The 13,773-nt window shown below is 36.6% G+C and overlaps 1 protein-coding gene across 4 annotated transcripts; it reads left to right on the top strand.

The window, feature by feature from the left end:
• Positions 1-5,725: 5,725 nt before the first annotated feature.
• On the top strand, positions 5,726-13,455 carry LOC113239362 (UDP-glucuronosyltransferase 2B15-like). Of its 4 annotated transcripts, none has more exons than XM_026476340.1 (10): positions 5,726-5,975; positions 7,058-7,191; positions 7,265-7,423; positions 7,980-8,067; positions 9,653-9,845; positions 10,580-10,777; positions 11,300-11,519; positions 12,483-12,702; positions 12,784-13,003; positions 13,112-13,440. In XM_026476340.1, the coding sequence occupies exons 3-10, from the start codon at positions 7,274-7,276 to the stop codon at positions 13,377-13,379; spliced, it is 1,557 nt and encodes a 518-aa protein (XP_026332125.1). In that variant the 5' UTR covers positions 5,726-5,975; positions 7,058-7,191; positions 7,265-7,273; the 3' UTR covers positions 13,380-13,440. The 4 variants fall into 4 exon arrangements, with proteins under 4 accessions (XP_026332125.1, XP_026332123.1, XP_026332122.1 ...); XM_026476338.1 differs by lacking the exon at positions 7,058-7,191 and adding an exon at positions 6,210-6,237; XM_026476337.1 differs by lacking the exon at positions 7,058-7,191 and having other exon boundaries at positions 13,112-13,455.
• The last annotated feature ends 318 nt before the right edge of the window (positions 13,456-13,773 follow it).

The raw sequence follows: 13,773 nt of genomic DNA, 5'->3' as shown, positions 1-13,773 counted from the left end.
GGCCTACCCCACTAAAACCCCCCCGGGTTTCCCTCTCGCCGGTTGAGTCGGCGCCGTGGGATCAGTGAACATTCACCACGACGCCGCCCGGATATTGGAAGTACCTGCAGATACGAGAAAAATGGTAATCCAACAGGAGCGCGTGTTTATAAACTGGACATCCTGCCCCGTTAGGGACTTCACGATCGTAACTAGATGTTACAAATGTCAGCAGTATGGACATTCCGCAAAATACTGTAGAGACACCGACTCTACTTGTGGCCACTGCGGTTGCGTAGGTCATACAATTAAAGATTGCTCGAAACTGCAGGATCCACCTAAATGTGCTTCTTGTCAGAGGTACAACAAACCAAGCCAACATAGGACGGGAGATGCGCTGTGCCCAGCGAGAAAAAGTGCTGAAGCCAGATATTTAAATTCCATAGATTATGAGGGTGCCTAGACCGCCGCACAGCAAGACAATATAGCACAGGATGGGTAATGTAACAAACGATTTTGTAAATGGCCTAGACACTTCCTTAGAATATGAATCGTTTACGTGTGACTCCGAACAATGTTCCACAATCATTCCTAATATCAACTAATAAAATAAATCGTTCTCTATCTATATATCCTATGAATAAGTTTCAATGTAAAATAACTGTACAAGACTGGTTAAAAAGAATTAACTACAATGACACTGAAAATTTTATATCAGTTTTTAAGTAATATAAATATGATTAAGACGCCAGCTATTATAATTAAGATTTATGTATTATTGTAATTTATTGTTATTGAACAAAATATGTTGACTAACCGTTATGCTATAATCACCAATTTAGATACCTAAGACACAAGTAAACAATTTTACTTAGTTTAGGTATCACCTAGATTAATTTGCACTACTAACCTTAATTAAAGTAAGGTAAACATAAAATAATTTCATTGTTTGCGACAATTTGGCGCATATATGTAAGCAATAGGTTATTTAATAAGATTTATGTATGTATTTAGGTTAATATTTTATACAGAAATAAATTTATCTTTATCTTTATCTTTAGGTAACCGGTCGCGCAATCGCCGATATATGACACCCTTCGGCAAAAACTCTTCTTTAATAAAGTCGATAGATGTTCGGTCGACACTCTCACCACAAACGAATTGAAAATTACGTTGTGCCGGGACCCTCAGGGTGTATTTGGCTTTGTCTGATGTACTCCACTATCTCCTCGTGGCAGGTACAGTAGTCGTCGTCGTCGGTATAGCCGGACGCAGCAGGAAGTTCGGTCCTGTCGGTGCTGTGCCACGCTGGTTACGGCTGGTGGGCTTCCTCTTCATCATCTTTGTGGAGCCGTCCTTATTGCTGCACCGGTCCGTCTACCTCAGTGGTTTTGCAACTTCAGAGTCAGGCTCACGGGGATTGTTTTTGCTCTTAGCCCATTGCCGCCACTCGAGTTTCGAAGTGGCGGGTCGGTTGGTACAAGCAGCTACAGCGGCGTATGCACGTGCAGGGGCTGACTTGCACATGCGTGACGTTTCCGCCTGGACGGAGGTGCGGGCAGCAGGTGTTAATGCCACTCATTACACCAGAGTTGGAAGAGGATAAGAAAAGACTAGTGGGGGATTTTTTAACAATCAAACCTTGCAATACAAAACTGATGTCTAAACCTTTAACATTGTCTAATGTAGGCAAGCAAGAGACAATAGTCAATAAATTCTGAAGCACTATTGCCTGTAAAGAATGGAGCTCAGAGAAAGAAGTACTTCGTGACATAATGTCTATAAAGGTAACCATGATGGAGTACATATTTTCTCGACGACCAGACCCTTACACAATCTCACATCATGGATGGTATGTGTCTTACACAATTGGCTCAATGGCTAAGGGAGGAGAGATGGGAATTACCATTAGAAGGGACTACCATGCCAGCGCAACAAAAACAGACCCAAATATGTCATCTACATATTTGGGTCCGTTCTTGATGTGCTGGCATGGTAATATAGGACATGATTCCACTCAACATGTATGAAAGGGTTAATATCTTTCATGACAGAAAGGGACTCTACACTTGATTGGAATTTATCAAGTGGACCAGTACCTCCTTATATAGGAGCCCCTACCAGAATCAGAGTTAAAAGACAACCATTGCAGGAAATGGAATCGTATAGTTTCACGCAATCTTTGTCCCTGATCCTGGGTTAAGGGTGACCAGGGATTAACTGCTGTCATTGACACTATAATCAAGAAAAAGACAGATGCTAGCGAAGAAGAGTTGGATAGGAGAACTGCCCGTGTATATTCGGGTTCTTTAACACATCGTTTATCTTCTCCGACCATGAGTTGGGGGGGTCATAGTAATTCAACTAGTAACTTTGCATTCCACATCCGTATATCATCCTGCACAGACACTGCTTATGCAAAGAAAGAGGAAGATTGTACAATATGTTTCCAGTCAGTTTTCTTGTATGGAATATCAGCTTTGAATATTATGTACCAAAAATTTGGAACCATATCAGTGGGATGGCCCTGGTTATAAGTAGAGGGTGTTGGTACATGGACAATTCCCCCAGAGGTTTTTACATTGAGTCAGTCATTGCCGCACTTCTTCACATCGTGATCCTGTGCAAGAAACAACTATGCCGTACAATCCGGTATCTCTAAATGCGGCCATTATGGCATACAAATTTGCTGTGTGGATCTTAAATCGTAGAGATTCCTCTCATATATCAACCCCTCCCTTTGTTAGTCTCTCAAAAGCATGCAGTTTGCATATAAACTCTTTCTTTGAATATCTTGCTAAGCACACCAGAATACAATAGTACCATCATCAAGCGCATCCCCAGAGGCGCTCGCATTACTGTAGCACTCTCTCTCGGCCAGGCAACAGGCCCATTGGATTACGCTGCACTATTCGTCGTACAGTATCAAAAATCTGCGCCTCTGTGCTCATGAATAGTTTTTAGCCGTCTCAATCGGGGCTTGGTTTCACAGGAGGCTGCGAAGCACCGTCCACGTCAAGAGAACTTATTGAATGCATAACGAAGGGGAAGTGTAGCTGAAGGTGAACGTGTCCACATTAAGTGAAAAATCAAAATTAATTTACAAAAACCATCTTTTAAATTCAACGCCGGCTGTCAACAGGGCGAACCTCTTGGTCCGGCGATCTTTTCTTTGGCCATCCATTCATATCTAAATTAATTTAAAAATTAAAATTATGGTACCTGGATAACTATGGGCCATATATGGTAATATATGGCCCAAAGTCATAATGAGACGGTTCATGACGACCTATACAGTTTCTTATAAATTCCATCACATCAGCCTAGAGTTCAATTTTTCTAAATGCGAATTATTTATAGGCAAGTCCGCAGATGAGAGCTGGAGGCGGATATTATTTCCAAATTCAATATTCTGGCCCCATGGTCACGGCTGACTGACCTGTAAAGGGCCTGAAATGTTAGTTTGTAAAAACATACTTTCATTTGCTACGTATGTAACAATCGCGATATCTAATCTAAGTTTCATCTTATGTGCAGAGGAAGCAATCTCTGTCAAAAACTCGAGTGTACGCCCGGTATGCGGTAGTAATAAGCTTCGCTTTACCTAAGGCACTCCATCCAACAAGGCTGATTGAAAAATCATGGTTTGATATTGCGACGGCATGGCGATTTGCAACGATTTTGTAATATCGCACATGACAATTAGTGTTATCTCAATTGTTGCATTTGTATTAATATTTTGTTTCAAAATTAGTTTTGGCCTCTTATTATGTAGGCATGTCTTTCGTATATGATTTAGTGACAAAACAACACTCTATGTTAGTTGTCATGTGTCATTAAATATTATATTTTTAATTTTTCATTACGTTACTCGCAATAAATTACTTAATCACGAATTACGTTTGCTATCACGTTTGTGACACATTTGGTAACTTTGTACCACTTGTGTGCCTCAATTGATTTATATAACCTATAGATTACAAGCAATATAGATTAGTAGCGATACAGTAGTATGTTCTTATTATGGTTATGGTTGGGTAATTTTCCGAAAAATTTAAAAGTGGAAATTTTTCCAGAAATTAAAAAAAATTGGAAAAATATAATTCGAAGGCTCACATTTAATATCTTTGAAGTTTTATTTTGCGTGAATTACAAAATAAATTTGTACAATTAAAAGCAAGTTAAAGTAAAACGAGTTTTAAAATGATTGCACAACAAAGAAAAAAGAATCAAAGGTAAAAAAAATATTTTTTTGTAAATGGCTCCTGTAGCCAATCGCAGCAGTCGCTACAAATATCTTTTGTATATATTTTATAGTCTCTTTAAGTTTTAGGCCACAAACTGGACGCCGGTGGCGACAGCGGCACGAGTGGCGGCGCGGGCGGCGGAGCGGTGAAAGTGACCGTTCTGGATGCCAGCGGCCAGATCGCTAAGTTTGGAGCGGCGAAATGACGTGACGAGTGTGCGTGCGATGTCGACACTGCGACGTGACCTTTCTATAGTAGTTCCTTTATTCGGTATGAGTTGTTATGGGCAAAAGAAGACATAAACCTGTACTACAAACAAAGACAGTAGAGCAGTAGAGCTCTTTGTGAAAGAGTTCGTCCAAGGTAGTGCTGCCACCTTACCTGTTTCTGCCGCCAAGCAGTAATGTCCGCATTACTGTGTTCCAGTTTTGAAGGGTAAACGCGCTGGTGAAATTACAGGCACATGGGACTTGCCAACTTATGTCTCAAGGTGACGGGCGCAGCGGTAATGCCCCTCAAATCTTTGCAATTTTAAGCTCTGAGTGGCACTGCAACTGTTATGGAAAGGCGTGTAGCTTAACATCAGGCGCACGACTTGTTCGTCCCGTCACTTGATATTATATAAAAAGACAGCAAAAAGGCGAGTTTCATCAAAATTACGAAGATAAAAGACAAAGTCTGGAGAAATTTTGTGATTATGCCAGAATGACTACACTTTTATACATGGGTTTTATACATTGAAAACAAACAAATCCACAAAAAACAATAGAACGACGCGGACGTTGAATCGAGCACTATACATTCGCGAAAAATTCACAGAATATTTTGTCTACAATAATAATGAAGTACACTCATAAGGTGTAATTTAATAAAACTCAAAAAATATTTTGCATATTATTAATACGCTAAAGTGATTTACCTACTTAAATATAATAAAAACATTATCTATCTATGTTCATGTTATCTATGTTCAATTCGTTTTTTATTTCCACCCATAATAGATTAATAATCCTTCTATTTCAATGGATGATGTGTTTACTGTTCCATATTTCGACGCCTCCTACGTAAAGTATCGTATGTCGAAATTGCCAAGTTTACAGGGGAGTGTTTTAAAGTTCTCCGTTTCATTCGGCAAAGCTTGTTACTCACCTAGAGTGATCATCTAATAGATCATTTAACCGATATTTAGGATTTTATGATACTCAACGTGTGTAACGAGATTTGCCGAATAAAAGTGAGAAATCTAAAGTCACGTGTTATGTTTATTTCAGCGAATTCAGAACTTTAAAAGGCTCCCCGGTAAACTTGGCAATTTTGACATACGATACTTTACGTGGGAGGGGTCGATTTGTGGTCTTTCTAATACTGCTGAAATGATTTCCTCCAACGACATCTCTAAAGTTAACGATAAGCCTGTAGGTAAACAACGGAACGACACTACTACTGTTTGAACGCGCATGCACCTCTCGAGTAGAGCGCAATCTTCGTGTTCCGCCGCCACTCCGCCGCCCGCGCCGCTGATGCCGTCGATAACGGCTTATGGCAATTATGTATTTTTATTAAGTCGGGCGAGCCGTCACATGCACCGCTGTCGCCACCGCACCGTCCCGCTGGCGTCCAGTACGCGACCTTAGTTTTATACTTAAATTCTATATTTACACGTCATTGTTTTTGGCACCATTTCGTGATTTAACTTTGCTGTTTTGTTTTGATAGCGATATACGTGTTTTGTAATAAAATTATTAAACTGTAAGTACATTTGCTTGGCCTTGCTCACTCGTTGTTAGCACCCAACCTTTAACCCATTGATACAGCCCGCTACACCTCCATTGTTTACGTTCTTCAACTTTTGACCGATATCAACTGTCAAATATGGAAAAATATAGGAAAAATGTCCGTAAAACTATTTATTCTTCTGTAAAATACGAATTTATTAAAATGGAAAATTTTATATAACCCAACATTAATCACGGTTTATTTCAGAACTTATACATACTGGCCCAATTCCATTGTAAGTACCAATTTTTTGTCGGTAGAGGCGTCGTACCTGCCCATTTAAAATCATCATTAGGCCAGTGTAAGTCAATACCTTAGAAATCGTATGTACATATATAAAACAATACAATTTTTTGAAAATACCAAGTTTTCACAAACTGATAAAAGCTTTTTACGACTTTTTAATTTTATTGTAAAATGATTTTTGTTTATTTTTAAATAATATTTTAATACATTTTTGCTGTCTGTTTTTGTTCCCAAATCATCTGTGTTACACACGCACATACAATTCATGTCCATCAATTTGAATTGGCCTAATGTTTAACAAAATATAGTTCAGTTTTTGAAATAACGATTATATTATGGTACAGATTCTGAATTTTGTTATCGTTGAAGTATTTTTGTGAGAGGTGCACGTGATATTTATTACTAAAGAAGTTGCCATAGTTACACCACTACAATTTTATGTAATCTCAATCACTACGTCCAAGGCCATTAGCAAATTGTGGTAGCCGATTTGACTCATTGCATGCTAGACACTCTAAGTCCATACCAAATATAATTTAAAAAAATATATAATTAAAACTAGAAAAAAATATATAAACAAAATATAATTAAAACTAGAATGGGTTCGGTGAGTAAAGTAGTACATTTTAAAAGAAGTGTCATTATTAAAAAAATACAATAAGGAACATGACTTCTGAGCTACTGATTTTCGCGGAACAAACATTTATTATAGGTCGTTAAGTCGCGTCGTCATCTACCTAAAAAAAATATTGAACCACTGCAAATTGACCAACCTATATCAATCTTATATGACGGAGTTGTATTTTTAGATTTTGTTTGCTGTGCGCGTGAGTGACTGTTCCTAACTCACTGATAAAAATCGATTTTGCCAAATAATATTTTAGCCAGTGTATGTAATGCTGAATTCTAGTGTTGGTAAATAGTTATTAACATCGATTACAAGGTAACTAACTACTGTGTCCGGTCCCGATGCTTTAAATATGAAAATTTTAAACTTATAGTTGATTTTTTTTTAGTTTAATACAATGCAAGTAAAGTTATTGTTAACTGCGATACTCGCATCGCTATCGGTAATCGATGCTTCTAGTATCTTACTGGTGTTCGCACTCCCAGGAAAGAGTCATGCGATTCTAGGTGACGGCTTTCTGCGATGGTTATTGGCAGCTGGACATCAGGTAAGTGTTGTGTCACTTTTCTCTACGACTGTACAAAATCTTACGTTAGTCAAGAAACATAATTCGGTATCCATAACGGTATGTCCTTTTGGTTTAAAAAATCATCAGAGCTTTAATTTGTGCTATATAATTTGAATACATCTTATATGACTTTCTATTCTGTTAACTGACATGTTTTCTTTAGCTTTGCGAAGTACTTATACTTAATGCGATGAATCCATAAAAAAAACAAAGAATATTTCAAATTACTGAAGTAATATTCAGTAATGCGTTGTTATTCTCGATTGTTAATTTTAATAAAAATACTTATTTGTACTTTTTAATCGACTTCAAAAAAAGGACGACGTTCTCAATTCGTGTGTTTTTTTTTTGTATATACACGTTACGCGATAACTCGTGTTTGTATGTTCGGCATTTGTGAACCGATTTTGATGATTCTCTTTTTGTTGGAAAGAGTTTACTTCAGTTGTGGTCTCATTTCAATTTGAAGAAAAATACTTTTGAGATCGGTTTTTTTTGTACTCTGCCTATCTCAGGATTATCACATTTATTTCAGGTGACTTATATCACACCATTTCCGAAAAACAGTATGCATCCAAACCTGACTGTGGTAGACGTTAGTCGCAACTTGGAGTTATTTCACGGTTTGTGTTGTTATTGTTTATAAACTACTTCAAAGACGTAACTCAACAAGCAAACTTTGTATAAAATTTTAACACTACCGTGTAGTGCTCTGCCTGTTTTACGCATCCTATAATGGTATCAAATTCTGCTCGTTGTGTCAGAACGAATATTAAAATTTTAAAAACCCCAATACAAAACAGTGTACTTAAAAGGTTTAATAAAGTAATAGTCAACGCAAACGCGATAGCTCTACTGAAAGTAGCTGGTGAATTAGATAGTCTGCAGGCTGTCCTGATTGCAGCCGGTGGCGTAATGTGGGGGATGCAGAGGGGGCCATAGCCCCGGTGGCATAGCAATGGGGGCGGCGGCGAGCGAAGCAGATTAGTTTTTTTTACTTATTTTTACAATATTTGTGAAAATGATATCCTATACAACACAAAGGTGGCGATGGCAGGTGAACATAAAAACACAATTGAGCCGAGACTGCCCAAACGAACAACTTTTATAATGGTCAAAATAAAGAAAAAGGCAGCAAATTTAGGGTTGGTTCCCGGCGACAGAAATAATCGACTCATTGCAGCATCAAATACTCTCTACAATGTTACTCTATCGACTTACATTGTAGTAAGATGTGGGTTATATTTTTCTGTATCTAATGAAGCAATAAACATTTTTGACGTAACCCCACTCATGCTATTCTTCTCGCGAAATCAAAGTTACCATTACCAAGGTTATATTATCGTACGGTTATCGATTTTCCATAGTATACCAAATTTGAAATCGATTGGATAAGTGGAAATAAAACCTATATTCATTCAATGACTGAGATACACTTAATAAGAAAAGAGCTGATGATCTTTAAATAGCTGAATAGATGTTCATCAAATATAAATAAGTACCAGCCCAATTCAATTAGCCTCCAAATAAAGAAAACCGCTTTGAGATCAGTCCATTTGGTAGTTACGACGTCACAAAGAGACATGCAGATTTACAGACGTAGCATTTAAACTTACAAGTCTCCTCTTTTTGCGTCGGGACTTAAAAAGAAGCAATTACTTCGTTACGCTCAAATAATTAGTTACTTATTTTGACATCTCTCATTTCTATGATTTTTATTTAGTATATCGGGATTAAGCGTTCAGTGTTGTACTATCATCCATTCCTTCATTCATCATTGAATTCTCATACATACGGCCTTCTGAAAGATAGAATATACGAGAACTTTGGTATCACTTTAGGAGAGTTAGTACTGTAGCGCAGGCTGGATAGATTATATTATTTGAACTGGATAAAAAAAGGAGGGTTGTTTTGAAAGGAACATCTGGGGTTTCTTGTCGAGCCTTCTAACGGAAAGCTCACAATAAATCTTCAAATGTGATTTTATTCCTCGTTTAATAATAAATAGTACCTCTCACTATACTGTTGCCAAGGCTACGTTCCCACAGTACCAAGCTGACAAACAAATTACAATTATAAACAAAATAATACAATAGAATACAAGCGCTATAATACAGTCCACCCACAGTCAAGTGCCTCGGCCAGAAGTACGTTCTTACTGTAGTTAAAACGTGAAAATACAATTGTGTAATGTATTTTACCTTACAGAAAACTTGATTAATATAAAAGCGATATTTGAAAAAAAAGTAGATATGGACAGTATGGACAACTTATTTCACTTAATGACAAACGTAGGGAACAGAACTTTTACAAATGACAATGTACAGAAAATTGTAATGGATTCTTCGCAAAAATTTGATGCTGTCATAGTGGAATGGCTGTTCTGGGAAGTGGCTAGCGGGTAAGGTTAAGATTAATATGTAATTAAAAGAAAATACATTATAGATGACCGCTACAGATTGCAAGATGTGGTTAATGTATGATCTTATTTAATTAATTTTGTTGATTTTTGTTTGTAGTTTAATCATGTACTTTAATTCTTTTGAGCGTTATACCATTGATAATCATGTTATACCATTGACAATCAATATAACATCCTGCGACGTTATATTCTCCATAGACCGCAATAGCTGATCAAATATTCATCTATTTATCATGTTAGTCAGTTTTATTAATACCATTGTACCGTATCGAGTTCTTAGATTTTCGCGATTGTTACACATAGGAAATTTTTCATACGGTCAACCGTGATGGGACCTGTAAAGGGCCGAAAACGTTGGTATGTATATATTTCAAAAAACAAATATACGCGATTTAAATTCGGAAAAATAGTTTCATTTCCTACCTATGTTTTGGATTAATAAAACTGACTAACATGAATAGAAATTTAATTTAATTTTTGGTTCGATCGCGTGAAGGACTAACACCTACGCAGAACAGATTATAAATGCAACAAAAAATAAGTTAATAATGTTTTGATTGTTTTTATTTTTTTGTTCATGTTGAAGAAAACGAAAGAAATCTCATTAGTAGCCAATGTTCGATTCAGACGTTTGAGCTGTCTAATTTGCAGTTATATCCTATTCAAGATCAACTGATCTCGATTCAATTTGACATCAGCATATTTTCTTTCAGATTATCAGCGGTGTTCGATTGCCCGTTGATATGGTTTTCAACAGTGGAACCTCACTGGATGGTCACAAAGTTGATCGATGAAAACTTAAATCCAGCTTACAATCCCGATTTTAAGACGGGGAACATACCGCCGTTCACCTTCACGCAACGGGTCCAAGAACTATGGAAACAAATTTACAGAAGTGTTTACTTGGATTTGTGAGTTATTGTGTATTTACTAATTGGAAGATTCAGAATTAATTACTTGGAGCATTGACTTACAATTATATGGACGTCGGATCCGCGCTAAAAAGTGTCCGAACTTATAGGGCGTTAAAATCGTATACAGAGCGTCATTCACGCTCTAGTCTTCGTTTGTTCGACTGACAGCGAAGCAAGCAAAATTAGACAGTACTGCGATGACATTACAATTTAAATTCAACGTTTTAGCTTTTTCATATTCCTTGACATGTCACTACGTTTAAATAGGTTGACTTGGGACAATTTTTTCGTGGTTTTTGTATTAGACCCGTGGTCCATTTATTTGTAAGTCAATGACTTGGAGTGTTGAATTAAAAATCATAACGGTCACTATATTACCAACTTAGTGATTTTTTCAATATGACTTGCGCGACTTCATTCTTTATTACTGACACAACTTGGCGGTCAAGTTAACGTTGAATCTATTTACTATAACTTTATTTTCTTGTATTTATTGCTTATAAGTACTTAATGTTGCAGGTTTTTTGTGCCCAAAGAAGAGGAACTATATCAAGCAGTATTCGGCCCAGCAGTGGCTATAAGAGGAAAATCGTTACCCTCATTTCATGATGTAAGATTCAACGCGTCTCTGATGTTGGGCAATTCACATGTTTCGCTGGGACAAGCAACAAGATTGCCTCAAAGCTATAAGCCAATAGGTGGATATCATATTGACCCCGATGTTAAACCTCTTCCGGAGGTAGGAACATATTTCTTTTTTGTAAATGTTTATTAAACACATTCAGAATAGGTTCTCATAGAAAGAACCTCTTAGAACAGAAAAACAGTATTAGAACTCCCGCTATCACCAACAGAGTCATCCACTAAATGTAACGATGACATCAATGGTTTGAAGTTAGAAGAATCCTTACAGCAAATAAGTTTATAAGACTAAAAATACACACTGCAGTGTTACATTTTTGTTTTGTTACAAATTATTAATTACATGGCTATATGCGGCTGGAAGAAAGAGACAGTTGCCGGTTACAGAATAGTTTTAAAAATTTTAAAATATTCACTCTCAACGTGCATATATTAGAAATTTCTGTTTCCGTAAAGCGTCATCCTAATATAATCATAAAAAAAATCTTCACTCGGGCACGTCAATGCTGATCAACTCCACCTAGATTAAATAAAACTGCATTACTTCAAGAAAGTGCAAATACAATGTCCTCGAATGTCGACAATAAACCTTCGAGAGATAATAAAAATTACAACAATTCTTTTAAAATTAAAAAATAGTTATTTTAGTTAACCTATCACAAAGTCAAAAATTTTTTTGTCCGTAATAACGTTTGTTCGAATTTTCATTACACCAAAAACCGAAATATAACGAAACAGTTGTTATTTTAGGATATGTTGAATGTTTATCGCAAGACACGATTAGGTTCGGTTAGGTTAGGTAAAGTTAGGGTTTTAAAAAAAAACTTTTCCTCTCAAAATTACTTTCGAGGTTGTGAAATTTCGACCAAACGTTATTTCTGGAACATGTCATTTCGAACTACTGATAGGTAACCGTTATTTTAATATCCTTAATGATAGGACATTAGGTATATAGGCAGTATTAAAGTTCTAGATGCATTCTTATATCGCCATCATAACCTGTGCATTAAAAATAAATAAATAATTTTATTTGACGAGTATAAGAATTATCAATTTTCAGGATTTGAAAAAAATCTTCGATAACGAGAAACATGGCATTATATACTTCAGCATGGGCTCTAACTTAAAAAGTAAAGATTTACCGGAAAAATTAAAGAAAGATTTATTGAAAATGTTTGGAACACTGAAATATACCGTCCTTTGGAAATTTGAAGAAATACTTCCGGATTTACCCAGAAATGTTCACATCATAAAATGGGCACCTCAGCCCAGCATTTTGGGTACGACACGTGAAATCATCTTTTTCTAAAGTGATAATTGTCTCACTAATACCTGACGATAAAACTTACATTGTTTTGCAGCTCATCCAAAAACGATTCTGTTTGTAACCCACGGAGGCCTGCTGTCAACTACTGAGACTATTCATTTTGGAGTGCCGATCATCGGTATACCAGTATTTGCAGATCAATTTAACAATGTCGACAGAGCCGTAAATAAAGGTTTCGCAAAGCGAGTCGACCTCTCCTATACCATAGCTGATGATCTAAAAGCAGCTATTGTGGAAATCACTAGCAATCCCCGGTATGAATCTATCCGTGGATAATATAAAAATTCAAAAAAGTACATGACAATTATTGTTACAAAAAATGAATGCACTGGATCTTTGAGAAATAGTTTTTTGTGTTTCAGGTATGCAGCGAAAGTGAAGGAGTTATCCCTAATATACCACGATCGACCAGTGTCTCCAGGCAAGGAACTGGTGCACTGGGTTGAGCATGTTATCAAAACTAAAGGGGCGCCACACCTGCGCTCACCAGCACTGTATGTACCTTGGTACCAGAAAATGTACCTTGATCTTGCTGCCCTTATATTGGCTGGATTAATAGCTATTAAAATAGTTTTAAAACGATTGTTTTGTTCAAAGACGAGTATAACTTCTGAAAAGAAATATAACTAAAAAGAGCATTTGTAAGTGTATGTATTTGGGAAATAAAAACAATTTGAAAACGGATTTTGTGGTAAGAAATTTCTAAACATTAATTCTACGTTCTTGCTGACTCTTTTTATGTAAAACTTTGCCATAAAAATAGACATTTCAAGCCTTTTATCGATGATTTGCAAATTCTGGAAACGGCCGATTCTTTAAATGGCAGAGTCTGAAAATGACGGAATTTGTACAATAAGCCGGGCAAATAAATTGCACGTTTTACTGTATCCGCTCACGCGGTGCGCTCATCCTACCGCAAAATGGCGGCTATTTGGTTTCGCAAATTAGAAAAGGATTCAGTTTAAATACAAGTTTTTATAAATAAAAATTATTATTCTGCATTGTTAAATAAATACCCTCTACT

This window comes from Hyposmocoma kahamanoa, unplaced genomic scaffold (genome assembly GCF_003589595.1).
Source record: "Hyposmocoma kahamanoa isolate Upper Pololo Valley unplaced genomic scaffold, ASM358959v1 99879, whole genome shotgun sequence".
Classification (NCBI taxonomy): Eukaryota; Metazoa; Arthropoda; class Insecta; order Lepidoptera; family Cosmopterigidae; genus Hyposmocoma; species Hyposmocoma kahamanoa.
The sequence above is the reverse complement of the archived record's forward strand: the minus strand, read 5'-3'. Positions and strand labels throughout refer to the sequence as shown.

What these genes read in the sequence shown, in the direction of transcription:
- LOC113239362 (XM_026476337.1), top strand. Translation starts at nt 7,274, where the DNA reads ATGCAAGTAAAGTTATTGTTAACTGCGATACTCGCATCGCTATCGGTA. An exon ending in AGAAGTGTTTACTTGGATTT is followed by an intron (nt 10,778 to 11,299) that starts GTGAGTTATTGT and finishes TTAATGTTGCAG; the next exon opens with GTTTTTTGTGCCCAAAGAAG. An exon ending in GAAATCACTAGCAATCCCCG is followed by an intron (nt 13,004 to 13,111) that starts GTATGAATCTAT and finishes TTTGTGTTTCAG; the next exon opens with GTATGCAGCGAAAGTGAAGG.